The sequence below is a fragment of the Narcine bancroftii genome, chromosome 1 (genome assembly GCF_036971445.1).
Source record: "Narcine bancroftii isolate sNarBan1 chromosome 1, sNarBan1.hap1, whole genome shotgun sequence".
Lineage (NCBI taxonomy): Eukaryota > Metazoa > Chordata > Chondrichthyes > Torpediniformes > Narcinidae > Narcine > Narcine bancroftii.
The window spans coordinates 213136753-213155214 of NC_091469.1; the positions used below are offsets into that span (position 1 = coordinate 213136753).

The 18462-nt window shown below is 43.6% G+C and overlaps 1 protein-coding gene across 11 annotated transcripts in view; it reads left to right on the forward strand.

The window, feature by feature from the left end:
* Positions 1–18462, forward strand: part of akna (AT-hook transcription factor) — a 153084-nt gene that overhangs the window by 69893 nt on the left and 64729 nt on the right. For 10 of the 11 annotated variants that reach the window (XM_069890189.1, XM_069890228.1, XM_069890220.1 and 7 more), the window contains 4 exons: positions 8209–8312; positions 8911–9146; positions 10096–10237; positions 10669–10821. In XM_069890189.1, coding sequence (XP_069746290.1) covers positions 8209–8312; positions 8911–9146; positions 10096–10237; positions 10669–10821 — 635 coding nt within the window. The remainder of the gene's footprint in view (positions 1–8208; positions 8313–8910; positions 9147–10095; positions 10238–10668; positions 10822–18462) is intronic. The other variant, XM_069890207.1, reaches the window with a different exon arrangement.

Below are 18462 nucleotides of genomic sequence, written 5' to 3' on the forward strand. Positions count from 1 at the left end.
GACCTGCTGAGTGTTTCTATCTCTATCAGTACCGCCTGACCTGCTGAGTGTTTCTATCTCTATCAGTACCGCCTGACCTGCTGAGTGTTTCTATCTCTATCAGTACTGCCTGACCTGCTAAGGGTTTCTATCTCTATCAGTACCGCCTGACCTGCTGAGTGTTTCTATCTCTATCAGTACTGCCTGACCTGCTGAGTGTTTCCATCTCTATCAGTACTGCCTGACCTGCTGAGTGTTTCTATCTCTATCAGTACTGCCTGACCTGCTGAGTGTTTCTATCTCTATCAGTACTGCCTGACCTGCTGAGTGTTTCCATCTCTATCAGTACTGCCTGATCTGCTAAGGGTTTCTATCTCTATCAGTACTGCCTGACCTGCTGAGTGTTTCTATCTCTATCAGTACTGCCTGACCTGCTGAGTGTTTCTATCTCTATCAGTACCGCCTGACCTGCTGAGTGTTTCTATCTCTATCAGTACCGCCTGACCTGCTGAGTGTTTCTATCTCTATCAGTACTGCCTGACCTGCTAAGGGTTTCTATCTCTATCAGTACCGCCTGACCTGCTGAGTGTTTCTATCTCTATCAGTACTGCCTGACCTGCTGAGTGTTTCCATCTCTATCAGTACTGCCTGACCTGCTGAGTGTTTCTATCTCTATCAGTACTGCCTGACCTGCTAAGGGTTTCTATCTCTATCAGTACTGCCTGACCTGCTGAGTGTTTCTATCTCTATCAGTACCGCCTGACCTGCTGAGTGTTTCTATCTCTATCAGTACTGCCTGACCTGCTGAGTGTTTCTATCTCTATCAGTACCGCCTGACCTGCTGAGGGTTTCTATCTCTATCAGTACTGCCTGACCTGCTAAGGGTTTCTATCTCTATCAGTACTGCCTGACCTGCTGAGTGTTTCTATCTCTATCAGTACCGCCTGACCTGCTGAGTGTTTCTATCTCTATCAGTACTGCCTGACCTGCTGAGTGTTTCTATCTCTATCAGTACTGCCTGACCTGCTGAGTGTTTCTATCTCTATCAGTACTGCCTGACCTGCTAAGGGTTTCTATCTCTATCAGTACCGCCTGACCTGCTGAGTGTTTCTATCTCTATCAGTACCGCCTGACCTGCTGAGTGTTTCTATCTCTATCAGTACTGCCTGACCTGCTGAGTGTTTCTATCTCTATCAGTACTGCCTGACCAGCTGAGTGTTTCTATCTCTATCAGTACTGCCTGACCTGCTGAGTGTTTCTATCTCTATCAGTACCGCCTGACCTGCTGAGTGTTTCTATCTCTATCAGTACTGCCTGACCTGCTGAGTGTTTCCATCTCTATCAGTACTGCCTGACCTGCTAAGGGTTTCTATCTCTATCAGTACTGCCTGACCTGCTAAGGGTTTCTATCTCTATCAGTACTGCCTGACCTGCTGAGTGTTTCTATCTCTATCAGTACTGCCTGACCTGCTGAGTGTTTCCATCTCTATCAGTACTGCCTGACCTGCTAAGGGTTTCTATCTCTATCAGTACTGCCTGACCTGCTGAGTGTTTCTATCTCTATCAGTACTGCCTGACCTGCTAAGGGTTTCTATCTCTATCAGTACTGCCTGCCCTGCTGAGTGTTTCTATCTCTATCAGTACTGCCTGACCTGCTGAGTGTTTCTATCTCTATCAGTACTGCCTGACCCGCTGAGTGTTTCTATCTCTATCAGTACTGCCTGACCTGCTGAGTGTTTCTATCTCTATCAGTACTGCCTGACCTGCTGAGTGTTTCTATCTCTATCAGTACCGCCTGACCTGCTGAGTGTTTCTATCTCTATCAGTACTGCCTGACCTGCTGAGTGTTTCTATCTCTATCAGTACTGCCTGACCTGCTAAGGGTTTCTATCTCTATCAGTACTGCCTGACCTGCTGAGTGTTTCTATCTCTATCAGTACTGCCTGACCCGCTGAGTGTTTCTATCTCTATCAGTACTGCCTGACCTGCTGAGTGTTTCTATCTCTATCAGTACCGCCTGACCTGCTGAGTGTTTCTATCTCTATCAGTACTGCCTGACCTGCTAAGTGTTTCTATCTCTATCAGTACCGCCTGACCTGCTGAGTGTTTCTATCTCTATCAGTACTGCCTGACCTGCTGAGTGTTTCTATCTCTATCAGTACCGCCTGACCTGCTGAGTGTTTCTATCTCTATCAGTACCGCCTGACCTGCTGAGTGTTTCTATCTCTATCAGTACCGCCTGACCTGCTGAATGTTTCTATCTCTATCAGTACTGCCTGACCTGCTGAGTGTTTCTATCTCTATCAGTACCGCCTGACCTGCTGAGTGTTTCTATCTCTATCAGTACTGCCTGACCCGCTGAGTGTTTCTATCTCTATCAGTACTGCCTGACCTGCTAAGGGTTTCTATCTCTATCAGTACTGTCTGACCTGCTGAGTGTTTCCATCTCTATCAGTACTGCCTGACCTGCTAAGGGTTTCTATCTCTATCAGTACTGCCTGACCTGCTGAGTGTTTCTATCTCTATCAGTACTGCCTGACCTGCTGAGTGTTTCTATCTCTATCAGTACTGCCTGACCCGCTGAGTGTTTCTATCTCTATCAGTACTGCCTGACCTGCTGAGTGTTTCTATCTCTATCAGTACTGTCTGACCTGCTGAGTGTTTCCATCTCTATCAGTACTGCCTGACCTGCTAAGGGTTTCTATCTCTATCAGTACCGCCTGACCTGCTAAGGGTTTCTATCTCTATCAGTACTGCCTGACCTGCTGAGTGTTTCTATCTCTATCAGTACTGCCTGACCTGCTGAGTGTTTCTATCTCTATCAGTACTGCCTGACCCGCTGAGTGTTTCTATCTCTATCAGTACCGCCTGACCTGCTGAGTGTTTCTATCTCTATCAGTACTGCCTGATCTGCTGAGTGTTTCTATCTCTATCAGTACTGCCTGACCTGCTGAGTGTTTCTATCTCTATCAGTACTGCCTGACCTGCTGAGTGTTTCTACCTCTATCAGTACTGCCTGACCTGCTGAGTGTTTCTATCTCTATCAGTACTGCCTGACCCGCTGAGTGTTTCTATCTCTATCAGTACCGCCTGACCTGCTGAGTGTTTCTATCTCTATCAGTACTGCCTGACCTGCTGAGTGTTTCTATCTCTATCAGTACTGCCTGACCTGCTGAGTGTTTCTATCTCTATCAGTACTGCCTGACCCGCTGAGTGTTTCTATCTCTATCAGTACTGCCTGACCTGCTGAGTGTTTCTATCTCTATCAGTACCGCCTGACCTGCTGAGTGTTTCTATCTCTATCAGTACCGCCTGACCTGCTGAGTGTTTCTATCTCTATCAGTACCGCCTGACCTGCTGAGTGTTTCTATCTCTATCAGTACCGCCTGACCTGCTGAGTGTTTCTATCTCTATCAGTACCGCCTGACCTGCTGAGTGTTTCTATCTCTATCAGTACCGCCTGACCTGCTGAGTGTTTCTATCTCTATCAGTACCGCCTGACCTGCTGAATGTTTCTATCTCTATCAGTACTGTCTGACCTGGTGAGTGTTTCTATCTCTATCAGTACCGCCTGACCTGCTGAGTGTTTCTATCTCTATCAGTACTGTCTGACCTGGTGAGTGTTTCTATCTCTATCAGTACTGCCTGACCTGCTAAGGGTTTCTATCTCTATCAGTACTGTCTGACCTGGTGAGTGTTTCTATCTCTATCAGTACTGCCTGACCTGCTAAGGGTTTTCTATCTCTATCAGTACCGCTTGACCTGCTGAGTGTTTCTATCTCTATCAGTACTGTCTGACCTGGTGAGTGTTTCTATCTCTATCAGTACTGCCTGACCTGCTAAGGGTTTTCTATCTCTATCAGTACCGCCTGACCTGCTGAGTGTTTCTATCTCTATCAGTACTGTCTGACCTGGTGAGTGTTTCTATCTCTATCAGTACTGCCTGACCTGCTAAGGGTTTCTATCTCTATCAGTACTGCCTGACCTGCTGAGTGTTTCCATCTCTATCAGTACTGCCTGACCTGCTGAGTGTTTCTATCTCTATCAGTACCGCCTGACCTGCTGAGGGTTTCTATCTCTATCAGTACTGTCTGACCTGGTGAGTGTTTCTATCTCTATCAGTACTGCCTGACCTGCTGAGTGTTTCTATCTCTATCAGTACCGCCTGACCTGCTGAGTGTTTCTATCTCTATCAGTACCGCCTGACCTGCTGAGTGTTTCTATCTCTATCAGTACCGCCTGACCTGCTAAGGGTTTCTATCTCTATCAGTACTGCCTGACCTGCTGAGTGTTTCTATCTCTATCAGTACCGCCTGACCTGCTGAGTGTTTCTATCTCTATCAGTACCGCCTGACCTGCTGAGTGTTTCTATCTCTATCAGTACCGCCTGACCTGCTGAATGTTTCTATCTCTATCAGTACTGCCTGACCTGCTGAGTGTTTCTATCTCTATCAGTACCGCCTGACCTGCTGAGTGTTTCTATCTCTATCAGTACTGTCTGACCTGGTGAGTGTTTCTATCTCTATCAGTACTGCCTGACCTGCTAAGGGTTTCTATCTCTATCAGTACTGTCTGACCTGGTGAGTGTTTCTATCTCTATCAGTACTGCCTGACCTGCTAAGGGTTTTCTATCTCTATCAGTACCGCCTGACCCGCTGAGTGTTTCTATCTCTATCAGTACTGCCTGACCTGCTAAGGGTTTCTATCGCTATCAGTACCGCCTGACCTGCTAAGGGTTTCTATCTCTATCAGTACTGCCTGACCTGCTAAGGGTTTCTATCTCTATCAGTACCGCCTGACCTGCTAAGGGTTTCTATCTCTATCAGTACCGCCTGACCTGCTGAGTGTTTCTATCTCTATCAGTACTGCCTGACCTGCTGAGGGTTTCTATCTCTATCAGTACTGCCTGACCTGCTGAGTGTTTCTATCTCTATCAGTACTGCCTGACCTGCTGAGGGTTTCTATCTCTATCAGTACTGCCTGACCTGCTGAGTGTTTCTATCTCTATCAGTACTGCCTGACCTGCTGAGGGTTTCTATCTCTATCAGTACTGCCTGACCTGCTGAGTGTTTCTATCTCTATCAGTACTGCCTGACCTGCTGAGGGTTTCTATCTCTATCAGTACTGCCTGACCTGCTGAGGGTTTCTATCTCTATCAGTACTGCCTGACCTGCTGAGGGTTTCTATCTCTATCAGTACCGCCTGACCTGCTGAATGTTTCTATCTCTATCAGTACTGCCTGACCTGCTGAGGGTTTCTATCTCTATCAGTACCGCCTGATCTGCTGAGTGTTTCTATCTCTATCAGTACTGCCTGACCTGCTGAGGGTTTCTATCTCTATCAGTACTGCCTGACCTGCTGAGTGTTTCTATCTCTATCAGTACCGCCTGACCTGCTGAGGGTTTCTATCTCTATCAGTACTGCCTGACCTGCTGAGGGTTTCTATCTCTATCAGTACCGCCTGATCTGCTGAGTGTTTCTATCTCTATCAGTACTGCCTGACCTGCTGAGGGTTTCTATCTCTATCAGTACTGCCTGACCTGCTGAGTGTTTCTATCTCTATCAGTACCGCCTGACCTGCTGAGGGTTTCTATCTCTATCAGTACTGCCTGACCTGCTGAGGGTTTCTATCTCTATCAGTACTGCCTGACCTGCTGAGTGTTTCTATCTCTATCAGTACTGCCTGACCTGCTGAGGGTTTCTATCTCTATCAGTATTGCCTGACCTGCTGAGGGTTTCTATCTCTATCAGTATTGCCTGACCTGCTGAGTGTTTCTATCTCTATCAGTACTGCCTGACCCGCTGAGTGTTTCTATCTCTATCAGTACTGCCTGACCTGCTGAGTGTTTCTATCTCTATCAGTACTGCCTGACCTGCTGAGTGTTTCTATCTCTATCAGTACTGCCTGACCTGCTGAGTGTTTCTATCTCTATCAGTACTGCCTGACCTGCTGAGTGTTTCTATCTCTATCAGTACTGCCTGACCTGCTGAGTGTTTCTATCTCTATCAGTACTGCCTGACCTGCTGAGTGTTTCTATCTCTATCAGTATTGCCTGACCTGCTGAGTGTTTCTATCTCTATCAGTACTGCCTGACCCGCTGAGTGTTTCTATCTCTATCAGTACTGCCTGACCTGCTGAGTGTTTCTATCTCTATCAGTACTGCCTGACCTGCTGAGTGTTTCTATCTCTATCAGTACTGTCTGACCTGCTGAGTGTTCTACCTCTATCAGTACTGTCTGACCTGCTGAGTGTTCTACCTCTATCAGTACTGCCTGACCTGGTGAGTGTTCTATCTCTATCAGTACTGCCTGACCTACTGAGTTTGTTGAACCTTTTGCTTTTAGTTCCAATTTACAGTTTTTTGCAATTTTTTTTGCTGCTTCAAATTTACACTAAAATTTTGTTAAACATACTTCTGTAAGTTGTGTGTGTGTGTGTGTGTGTGTGTGTTGGGGGTGCTTAGTATTTTAATTCAAGTCAAATCAATTTTATTGTCATCTAAATTCACAAGTGTTCATCGGTCCTGAGTGTAAAACATACAGACACTCATCCAGACATAACACACTTACAGACAAATAATACATATACAGGTCAAATATTTATATATACAAATAAATAAATATTGTTTCATGAATATGAGAGTCTCAGATGGTTAGTGTCAGCAGTTCCTTTCGTCGTTCAGCTTTCTCACTGCCTGTACCTCAACATAATGGTGCCATCTGATTCTCCTATATCTCTTTCCCAACAGAATCAGGGTGGAAAGTGTCCTTAATGATTTTACGTGCCCTCTTCAGACAATGATCCTGGTAGTCACATCAATGGGTTGGGAAGGAGACTCCAGTGATCCTCTCTGCCACTCTAATGTTCCTGGGTATTGACCTCTGATCCATTTCTCTGCAGCAACTGTTCCACACAGTGATGTAGCCAACCAGAACACTCTTGATAGAGCTCCTGTAGAATGTTGACATAATGGTGGGAAGGTAGCTTGCCTGTTTCAGTCTTCTCAGGAAGTGCTGTCGCACCTTCTTGACAAGTGAGGAGATGTTGAGAGTCCATGATAGGTCACTAATTAAGTGAACTCCAAGGAGCTTGGTGCTCTCTACTCTCTCCACTACAGGGTTGTTGATTTGTAGTGGAGGATGGTGGTTCTGGCCCTCCTGAAGTCCATGATCATCCGTCGTCTTATCCACATTAAGACTCACTTTGTTATTCTTGCACCATTTCACAGGATTTTGTGCCTTTTTCAGTTGATAAGGCCATCTACTGTCAGGTCATTGCCAATTTGATGACCCTTAGAACTGGTTCTGGTGATATAGCCATGGGTCAGTAGCATGAACAAAAGCTGGCTGAGCACACAGGCCTAAGGTTCACTGGTGCTAAGCATTACGGCTCTCAGAGTTCTGCTACCGACCCAGACAGACTGTGGTCTTTCCATTAGGAAGTTCAGAATCCAGTTACAGAGAGGGTGTTGAGTCCCAGCGAGGACAGCTTCTCCACCAGCCTCTAGGGTAGATTGTATTAAACACCGAGCTGAAGCCATTGAACAGCAGCCTGCATGTGAGGCGTCATTCTCCTGATGGGTCAGAATGGAGCAAAAGGACAAGGCTATAGCATCATCTGTGGAGCAGTTTCTTCTATAGGAGAATTGAAATTCTCATCATTCCACACACACATCTGTCCTCTGCCTCATCCATTGTCAGTGTGAGGCTGAACCTAAACCTGAGAAAGAACTCATTACATTCCTCTGGGCAGCCTTCAACCCAATGGCTTGAACCTTGTCAAGTCAAATTTATTGTCATCTGATTGCACAAGTACAACCCACTGTAACAGCATTCTGGTGTTGGCTCTTGACTGGAACTGCTGAAAGATGCTGTGCCTGGGGTAAAATTAGGTCCTCAATGACTCTGTACACTCACTTCAGACAGTGATCCAAGTAGATCATGTCAATGGAGAGTTCAATGATCCTCTCTGCCATTCTTGTGGTCCTGTGGATTGACCTTTGATCCACAGGACCAAAAGATCTTTCTGATTTTAGACGAATTTCCCCCCCACTCCCATTTGGTTTCACAGTTTCCATCTCTCTGCCTACTGCTCTCCATTCAGAACAAGTTTGGCTTTACCTCTCAAGCCTGTGCAATAGTTCAGTGAAAGCATAGTTGGTCCGTGATCAAGTCCAGCAGCTTTGCAAAGTTCTCCCTATCGACCGATAATATTGTTTTATTTTTCAGGAACGCATGGCCTCTCCAGAGACGGACAGTGGGTTTGTGGGGTCAGAGAGCAGTCGGATCACACCAGCTGCTCAGACTCCTGAACATCATCACCTTGTGAGCAGGTATGCCTGGAAGCACCTCCTTTACTGAACAGAATGAAATACTGTACATTAGCAAAAGGCTTTGTGTGTGAGTGCCAGACTCTGAGAGATTGACAAGCAATGATCAAGCAAAGAAAGCTCTGTCAGATCTTGATGTTCATCCTGGAGGCAGGGGCAGGGAGGGAACTCCCTCTTCATGCCTGAGCTCAGCTTGCTTGATGTTGTTAACTGAGAGTGCCTCAGACCAATACACTTGGCGATTCTCATTACCTGAAACTTCCTCACTTGGGATGAGGGAAACTCATGACATTAGCGTTGACAGTCAGGGACCCAAGAGACTGCAGATTCTGGAATCAGGAACAGAGAACAAACAGCTGGAGTGTTGATGTTTCGGGGTTTGACACCCTACATCAAGATTGAGAGTACATCTCTGGGAAGCACCTGTGGGGTTCTACAGCCCTGATGCAGAGTCTCATTCAGAAAGGTTGGCTATCTCTTTGCCTCTGCCAAGTTCCTCCAGCACCCTGCTTTACAATGCCTTGGCTTTACTCAGACAGCTGAGAGACTTGCAACATTTCTGAGTGGTTGAGTTCCAGAATTTACTTTTTTCCTATCCCAGATCGCAAAGCCAAAATGAAAAGTTATTCAAGTTTCTTCATCGAGATGCTACGGAATGTAAACAAACTTTGCCTTATCAAGAGGCTGCTCAGAGAAATGTGAGTGACCACTGCACGATCATAAGCCATGAGAGACAACAGCGCAGGATGGTTGCCCAAGCGGGATGTTCCCGGACAAGCTCTCCTCAGCAGTGGGTTGGCAGCATTTTGAGTGAGTTTGAACAGGAGACCTGCAACAGTAAGTGAAACGATTTCTAGATTTGTAACAATATGATTTGAAGGAAGGGTCCTCACTTTCTTAACTGTGTCTGATAGAACATTCTGAGTGGAGAGGCCTATGAGGGAAGGGGCCACATTGGACTTGGAAATGAAGCTGATCAGGTAACAGGAATAGGTTTGGAACATTTTGGGACCAGCATCCTTGATTCCATTTGCTATAAGCTAGTCATGGAAAAGCATAATAATAATGTTAGAATCTCAAATTTGGGCAAATCCAATTTGTATTAGATTAGGCAGGTGTTCACTAGAGTTGACTGAATGCAAAAGTTAGAGGGTAAAAGGAAAATGGGAAGTATTTAAAAGTGAAAAAGAAGGTCCAGAATGAACATCCTCCCAGTCGGATAAAAAGCAGGAATAGCAAGGTAAAGGAATCCTGGTCAACAAGGGATATAGAGGCACAGATCAGATGGAAGCAGACAGGTGCTGGGGGATGGGACTGATGTAGAAGGATGCCTACTGGTCAGTGTGGGCATGTTGGGCTGAATGGTCTGTTTCTTTGTTGTGGGATTCTATAATCCCACCATCGAGAACGTCAACATGGATCGCTGCCATCGGAAAGCAGTGGCAATCATCACAGACCCACACCACCCACCACACACACTGTTTTTGCTGCTACCATCAGGAAAGAGGTGCAGGTGCCTCAAGACTCACACCACCAAGTTCAGGAATAGTTGCTACCCCTCCACCGTCAGTCTCCTCAACAACAAACTCAATCAGGGATATATTTAAGGACCCTTTTGCAATTTATTGGGTTTCTTTTTTGTCTCATTGTGTACAGTGTTTTTTTGCACTACCGATAAGTGGTAATTCTCCCTGGCCCACAGGAAAAAAGGATCTCAGGCTTTTATGTGATGTCATGTATGTACTCTGACAATAAACCTGAAATCTGAATTTGTTATTGCTTTTAGGTCACACAGAGTCAGAAGCTGATGGACTCGGTATTTGTGCCAGGCAGAAGTGTCATCACTCTTCTCTGTGCTCATCACCTCTAACCTTGCATCCTAAAGCCCAGGACAGTCCTAGTCCTTTAAACATTCGCTCAACCAGAGAGTGAGTAATAATAAGAATCTCATCACTTCTTTTAAAGCACATATTTGTGAATGTAAATTCCACTGAGGAAATCATTGAAAATGTGATCCGGACCCAGAGAGCAGATGCTCCTGCCTGTCGTGGTTCTTGCTTAAGCTACCTAATGTTCAGTATGGGGATTCCCCATTCAGCAGTGCCATGGGAGTGTCACCATGAAGATCACAAGGTGCTTGGCACCCTCTCAGTTGGAGACTGTGGCCAGAGTGCAAATAACAATAAAACACTCATTTGGAAAAATTGTTTTTGCATCAAAAGTAGCTTAAATAGCCCATTGATCCAGATAATATTTTCCTCCAAGCATTATTTTTTTCAAGCTAATTGCTGGACTATAATTACTGTGCGAACTCCCTTTTGCATTCTTTAACCATTGGTGTACAACTTTGTGTCTCCAGTAGGATGATTCAGGCATTGCAAGTAGAAGTTTCGCGACTCAGGCAACGTCTGGAGCAGACTTTGACAAAACCCCAAGGACCCTCTGAAGAAAGCCCACCATTAGCAACAGCCAGACCTCGAAGGCATCTCGCTCACCAGCATTCCCCAAGAAGGTCAGCAGGCTGTTTGTGTGTTTTCAGAATCCAGTAGATTGCGCAGGAAATTGCCGATGCCTCAGTTATCATCAATTCTCTACACATGCATTTTAGCGCTCGTGGGAAATTGGGCAAAGCTGTGCTGTGCAATGTTTAACCAGAGGGCCATGGGTCCTTAGAATCTGTGAGTTATGTTAGCTGAAGGTGACAAAGCTTTTTGTCTCTAATCCTAGAACTAGTGACCATTCCTCCACGGATGGTGCCTCATCTGCTGTATTCCTAAAGCAGGGTGTTTTTGACTTCAGGTACTCCCTGACTTACAACCATAATTTGGACCAAAGGACCGGTCATATCTTGGAATGGGTGTTTGTCGGAATGGTGTACTTACCTTGTTAGTCAGCATCCCAGGGTCAGTAGGCTGAGCGCAGCCATCTAGATTCCCGTGCGCATGCACGAGTCTTTGGTTGGTGCATGCACAGTGGGTTCGCATATTGGAGTTTGGTTGGTCCATGTGCGAGTGTTCAGTGCCCTAACGCTATTGAATTCATGCCCTTAACTCTCATGCATGCGCCAACTGAAGATTCATGGATGTGCACAGGAATTAAGATGACAGTGTCCAGCTTTTGAACCCCAGGACACCAGCCAACAATGTAAGTATGCACATTTTGGCTGGGACATGCCCTGTATCCCTGTTATAGTTTGTCAAATACAACATAAACTATGTAAATTTTATATTTTTTTAAACAAATTTTCAGTCGTATGTGCGCATGGATATAAGTCACATAGGTCGCAAGTCCAATATAACCATTGTGGTTGGCAGGAGGAACTTAGACTGCAAGAGGTGATCAACAGCCTGTCAGTTGTGGAAAGTTATAAATGAAATTTGATAAGAACACAATGCCAGAGAGACTCGGCAGGTCAAACCGAGTACTTTATATAGTAAAGATACATAACTAATGTTTCAGGCCTGAGCCCTTCATCAGGGTATGATAAAATGTAGACAAGGGCCTGAATAAAATGACAGGGCCAGGAGAACAGGCCCATAGGGCTGAAATCAGAGGTGGATATGGGAGGAAGAGCACAAGGGGGAGGGTTTTGGAGGGGCCAGGGAGGGGTGGAGGAGGAGGTAGGGAGCTGGGGAGACCAGTGGGAGGTGCTAGCCAGGGGAGGTCAGAGGGGGGGTGGGTGGAGGGGGGGGGTGGATATCAAGAGGTTCCAAGGAACAGGGGAGTGGGAAGAAAAGGGAGCTCAAATAATGGGGGGGGGGGTGTGAGTAAGTACTGGTGTGAGGGGATAGGGAAAGGTAAAGAATGGTGGTGGGGATGAGGCGAGGAATCCATGGTGTCAGCCTTGCAGAGGCTGTTGGTGTGAGAACCAGCAAGGGAGTTCCCCCCCCCCCCACAGACTTCAGAACTGGGGTGGTCAGGACTGGACCTGTGTCAGCAGAGGCAATGGGGGCTCCAGTGCTGGGATGGTTGAGCAGCAGAGACATTGTGAGCAATGGCCTGCGGGCGGCTGGGGCCAGGTTGGAAATCCACATTTGATGCATTGGGAGCTCCGTGATGAGGTGAGAGTTTGTGACGGTCTCCAGCACGTGTGCAGTGAGGGCCAAGGTGAAACCCATGTCGAAGGTTGCAGAGGCTGCAGTCTCTAGAGAGGCAAGCTTCAGTTCCTTGATGGACATTGGGTGTGTGCAGAGTCGACAAAATAAAGGCGTGGATCCGGCGGAAGAGGTCCATGGCAGGCCATGGTTAGCAAGGTGCAGCAACAAAAGAGCGAGTGTCTGCTGGTATCTCCATAGAATTCAGTGAGGGAAATGAAGAGAGCAGCAGTCAATGAGTGCAAGTACTCGAGATCCTTGTTGGGGACCAACTGGGCCTGGAACTGAAAGCCATGAGGCACAAGATGGGGGCAGAGGCAAGTAGCAAGGAAGGATAGGTGGCTGTGGAAGCGGGTCTAGGTGAGGACATGGTCATAGAGTTTGAGAGCAATGGGGATTACTGATGGGAAATGAAAGTCATGCATCTGAGGAGCTGCAATGCGGTGTGGGAATTTTGAGAAGATATGAAGAGATGTTGGGGAACTTTGGGCCCTCTCCATGGACCACTCTGAATGTCTTTTGTACGTGACAATTGTTCCCACTTCTAATGCTTCCTCTAACAGCTCATTCCATACATCCACCATGCTCTCATCTCAAACCAATGACCTCTCCTACTCTGGCTAAAAGGGCTATGACTATTTACCTTACATATGCCCCTCGTGATTTTATAAAGATCTATAAGATTCCCCCCTTAACCTCTTGCACTCCTGCCTATGCAGTCTCCCCTTATATTTCAAGACTACGTGTCTTGGGAACATTCTCATTAAACTTTTCTCTACCCTCATCTCAATGATATCCTTCCTACAGCTGAGTGATCAAAACTATACACGGAGCTCCAAGTCTAGTCGATCCAACAACTTGTACAATTATAACTCCTGTACTCAACGCCCTGAAGAATGAAAGCACGTGTGTCAAATGTCTCCTTCACCATCCTGTGTATCTGTGTTGCCATTTTCATGGAACAACATTCCTGCATCCTCAAGTTTCTTTCCCAGTAGAACTCTACCATTCACTTTATACTGTAAGTCTTGCCCTATTTAACCTACCCAAAGTGCACTTGTCAGAGTTAAATTTCCATCAGCCATACTTGGCTCACTTTCCCCCATTTGAGCTAGATCCTGTTGTAATATCAGAGAACCTTCTTCAATATGCCATTCACATACTTGGAGAGAGAGGAAGTGGTTGGTTGAGATATTAAATGAATACTTTGCATTGATGTTTACCAAGAAGAAAGACATGAATACTAATAGGGAGCATCATGTGGAGAATTCTCATGTATTTGGGCCTTTTGAGATCAAGAAAGAGGTGATGTGGGGTCTTTTGAACAGCATTCAGGTGGGAAAGACACATGGTCCTGATGGGGTACATCTCTGGTTATTGAAAGAAGCAATTGAAGAATTGCTGGGGCCTTGGAGGAGTCACGTGATGGAGTAGTGGCTGGTCGGGAAAACCAGCCCTCTCCAGGAAAATAGGAAAAAAGTTAGGAAAAAGCAAAGCATAACAAAAATAAAATATAAGAAATAGAAGATAAAGATAGAGAGAAAAGAAAGAAGATGGCTCCCAAGAAGGAGAAAGTAAAAGCAACTGGCAAAAAAGTAGAAAAGTCGCCAGAGAAGATAGAAAAAGCCCATACCTGTACAAAGGAACAAGACGCTGTGGTGGCGAGGAGCGCCCGACCCTCGAGGTCAGTGCCTGCCCTGCGGAGTCACGACCCACCAGCTGGTGCACTACAAAAATGGCTCTCGGAGCCAAACAAAAATGCGCAGTGCGCAATCAAAGGAGAAAGAGGACACCGGTGGGAGGGGGGCCCAGCAGAGGAGCAGGCTGTCACAGAGGGAACAGCTGAGGGATGCCCGACACCAGGGCGCTCAGCTGGAGGACGAGGAAGCCAGCAGAAAAGGAAGCGATGAAATAGACGAGGGAGATAGATGGAGGAATGACTGACAAGAAGATCAATGTCAGGAAGCACAACAGACGAGCAGCCCAGGAGGGAAGGACCAACAACAACAAGAAGAGGCCCAACAAAAAGACACAAGCAGCTCATCAGGAAAAATAAGAGACATAGACACAAAGAAGAGAAGAAGAAGACACAAACACAGATACAGACACAGAAGAAGAAGAAGAAGACCAAGATCTTCACAGAGAAATAGAAGGTAAAACTGATGGACAAAGAGAAATAAAAGGTAAAACTGATGAACAGAATATAGTCTTTTTTGAAGAAAAAATGAGCTCACGAACAGAATGGTTGTCATTAGAGTTTAATGTAATTAAAAGGAAAATGAAAAGAACAGAAGATAAAATGCAAAGGTTAGAAATGGTAATGACAAATAGGGAAAAGTGTAGAGAATGTGGAAGAGTGGGAAATGGCTGTAGAAATGTAAGTAAATGACTTAAGAGAAAAACTGGAAGAAAGTGACAAAAAAAAATTAAAGAGACACAAGAGTTGTTATCTCAGAAATTGATATGTTGGAAAGTTATAGTAGGTGAAACAACATAAAAATAGTGGGCCCGAAGGAGGGTGAAGAAGGCACAGATATGAAGGAATTTATAAAAGGATGGATCCCGAAGGTCCTGGGAATCACAGAAATGCAGGAAGAAAAGGAAATAGAAAGGGCACACAGAGCATTAGCTCCGAAACCACAGACACATCAAAAACCAAGATCCATCTTAGTAAAATTTTTGAGATACACGACAAGAGAAAATATACTAGAACAGGCAAGGAATAAAGTTAGAGAAGATAGTAAACCATTGGAATACAAGGGTCAAAAAATATTTTTTTACCCAGACATAAGTTTTGAACTCTTAAAGAGGAGGAAAGAGTTTAATACAGCAAAATCGATTTTATGGAAAAAAGGTTACAAATTCATATTAAGGAATCCAGCCGTGCTTAAAATATTTATACCCGGGGAGCAGAACAGACTGTTCTCGGATCCAGAGAAAGCGCAAGAATTCGCAGAACATTTGCAGGACAGGAGAAGAGGTGAAGAGATGTAACAAGAATGAAGAACGGTGATAAAGTATATACAAACATGTAAAAACAATGTACATGTAAAGAACTAAAGAGGGAAAAGAGAAGGGAAGGATGGGAGTAAGGGGGGGAAGAAGAGAGAGATTTGTTATATTTGTTTTAAAAAAAAGTGTTTTCTGGAGAGGGCTGGGTAGAGGGCGAGTAACCATCACTGCAAAATCAGTTGACGCTGCGAACAAGATTGCAATCCAAATTGAAAGGGGAGTTGTGGTTGCCCGGTAAGGGATATGGGGAAACTCAGAGAGGGGGGGATCTTTTGGGGTTAAGGTATTAGTGGATGTGGGAACTGCGGGGGTACTTTATGTCTTGAATGTGTTGTCGTACATTAAGTGCAATAAGAGAAAACTAAGAGATGAAAAGGGGGATGGAGGTGGCAAAGAGGTAGAAAAGAGGTGTATGCAAGATATAAGATGGCCATGTTGAACTATATGACTATAAACATTAATGGAATACATAACCAAATTAAAAGGAAGAGGCTACTAAATTTATTGAAGAAGGAAAAAATAGATATAGCATTTGTGCAGGAAGCACATCTAACTGAAGCAGAACATAACAAATTAAAGAGAGACTGGGTAGGAAAAGTAACGGCAGCATCCTATAATTCAAAAGCTAGAAGTATAGCCATACTAGTTAACAAAAATGTACCATTCAAAATAGAGGAGGAAATAATAAATCCAGCAGGGAGGTATGCAATGATAAAGTGTCAGATATACTCCGAATTTTAAAATTTGCTCAATATATATGCACCTAACGAGAAGAATCAAAAGTTTATGCAGGACATTTTTTTGAAGATTGCATACACACAAGGAAATATATTGATAGGATGGGATTTTAACCTTAATTTGGACCCAATGTTGGATAAAACTGGATAAAAGACAAGTAAAAAGAATAAAGTAGCCAAATTTATGGTTAAAAATGCAGGAAATGAAATTTATAGATATATGGAGGAGGCAACACCCAAGAGAGAAGGAATTTTCATATTAGTCGCGTAGACACAAAACTTACTCAAAGATTGATATATTTTTGTTGTCAGCCCATATTCAAGAAAGAGTTAGGAAAACTGAGTATAAAGCTAGACTACTGTCAGATCATTCACCCCTATAATTAGCAAAAGAACTGGAGGGCATCCCACCAAGAACATATAGATGTAAGTTAAACTTCATGCTACTTGAAAGACAGGAATTTAGGGAGTTTAAATTAAAACATATTTTGAAATAAACACAGGATCAGTGAAAGACAAATTTATATTATGGGACGCAATGAAAGCCTTCATTAGAGGGCAGATAATAAGTTATGTGACTAAGATGAAAAAAGATTACAATTGGGAAATAGAGCAGTTGGAAAGGGAGATAGTAAGTATAGAAAAGGAATTAGTAAAAAGGGATGATATAACGAAAAGGGGACAAAAAAATTAAATACGAAACATTACAAACATACAAGGTGGAGAAGAACATAATGAAAACAAAGCAAAAGTTTTATGAACTGGGTGGAAAAAACACATAAAATATTAGCCTGGCAACTTAAAACAGAAAAAGCTAAAAGAACAATACTGGCATCAAGGAAAAAAGACAAACAAATTACACATAATCTAACAGAGATTAATGAAAATTCTAAGGAATTTTGTGAACAATTGTATCAAACTGAGAACGAGGGGAAAGATGATAAAATAGAGGAATTTTTAGCTAAAATTGAACTGCCGAAATTGCAAGAAGAGGAACAAAACAAACTAATAAAACCATTTGAAATAGAAGAAATACAGGATATATTAAAAAAGCAGCCAAACAATAAAACACCAGGAGAGGATGGATTTCCAATAGAATTCTATAAAACATTTAAAGAGTTATTAATTCCTCCTCTCCTGGAAGTAATGAACCAGATAGAAGAAACACAAAACTTGCCAGATTCATGTAAGAGAGCAATAATTACAGTAATACCAAAGACGGGGAAGGATCCATTAACACCAGCATCATACAGACCAATATCTCTACTTAACTCAGACTATAAGATAATAGCAACATTATTAGCAAACAGATTGGCCGATTGTGTACCTAAAATAGTAAAACAAGATCAAACTGGATTTATTAAGAAAAGACAAACAGCGGACAATGTCTGCAAACTTATTAATCTAATCCACACAGTTCAAGGAAATAAGAAACCAACAGTGGCTGTTGCTCTAGATGCAGAAAAAGCCTTTGACAGAGTAGAGTGGAATTACTTATTTAAAGTATTACAGAAGTTCAATCTTCAAGAAAAATATATAAATTGGATTAAAGCAATATATAATGGACCATGGATATATATTGAGTCACTTTAAATTAAGTAGGTCAACTAGACAGGAATGTCCACTATCCCTCTCATTGTTCGCCTTAGCAATAGAACCTTTGGCAGAACCGATAAAAATAGAAAATAAAATAAAAGGGATAAAAATAAAGGAGAAGGAGTATAAAATCAGCTTATTTGCAGATGACATCATGGTATACCTAACAGAACCAGAAGTATCAGTGAAAGAATCACATAAGAAATTGAAGGAATATGGAGAAATATCGGGGTACAAGATCAATGCAAATAAAAGTGAAGTGATGACAATGAGTAATGCGGATTATACAGAATTTATAAAAGAATCACCATTTAAATGGCAACCACAAGCAATCCAATACATAGGGATCAGGTTAGATAATAACTTAAGCCACTTGTACAAACTAAATTATCAGCCACTAATAAAGAAAATGCAGGAAGACTTAGAACATTGGAAAGAATTACTGCTAACGTTGATAGGGAGGGTAAACTGCATTAAAATGAATGTGTTCCCAAGTATACAATACTTATTTCAAATGTTACAAATTCCTTTAACAAAGAAATTCTATGTTGAACTAAAGAAAATTTTTAACCATAAAGAGAATAATAAGGAAATTCTTGTGGAAAAGGAGGATTCCAAGGTTAGCGTTAGATAAATTAGCAGAGAGGTATAATCAAGGTGGTTTGCAGTTACCAAATTTTAGAAATTATTATAGAGCCAACAATTAAGGTATTT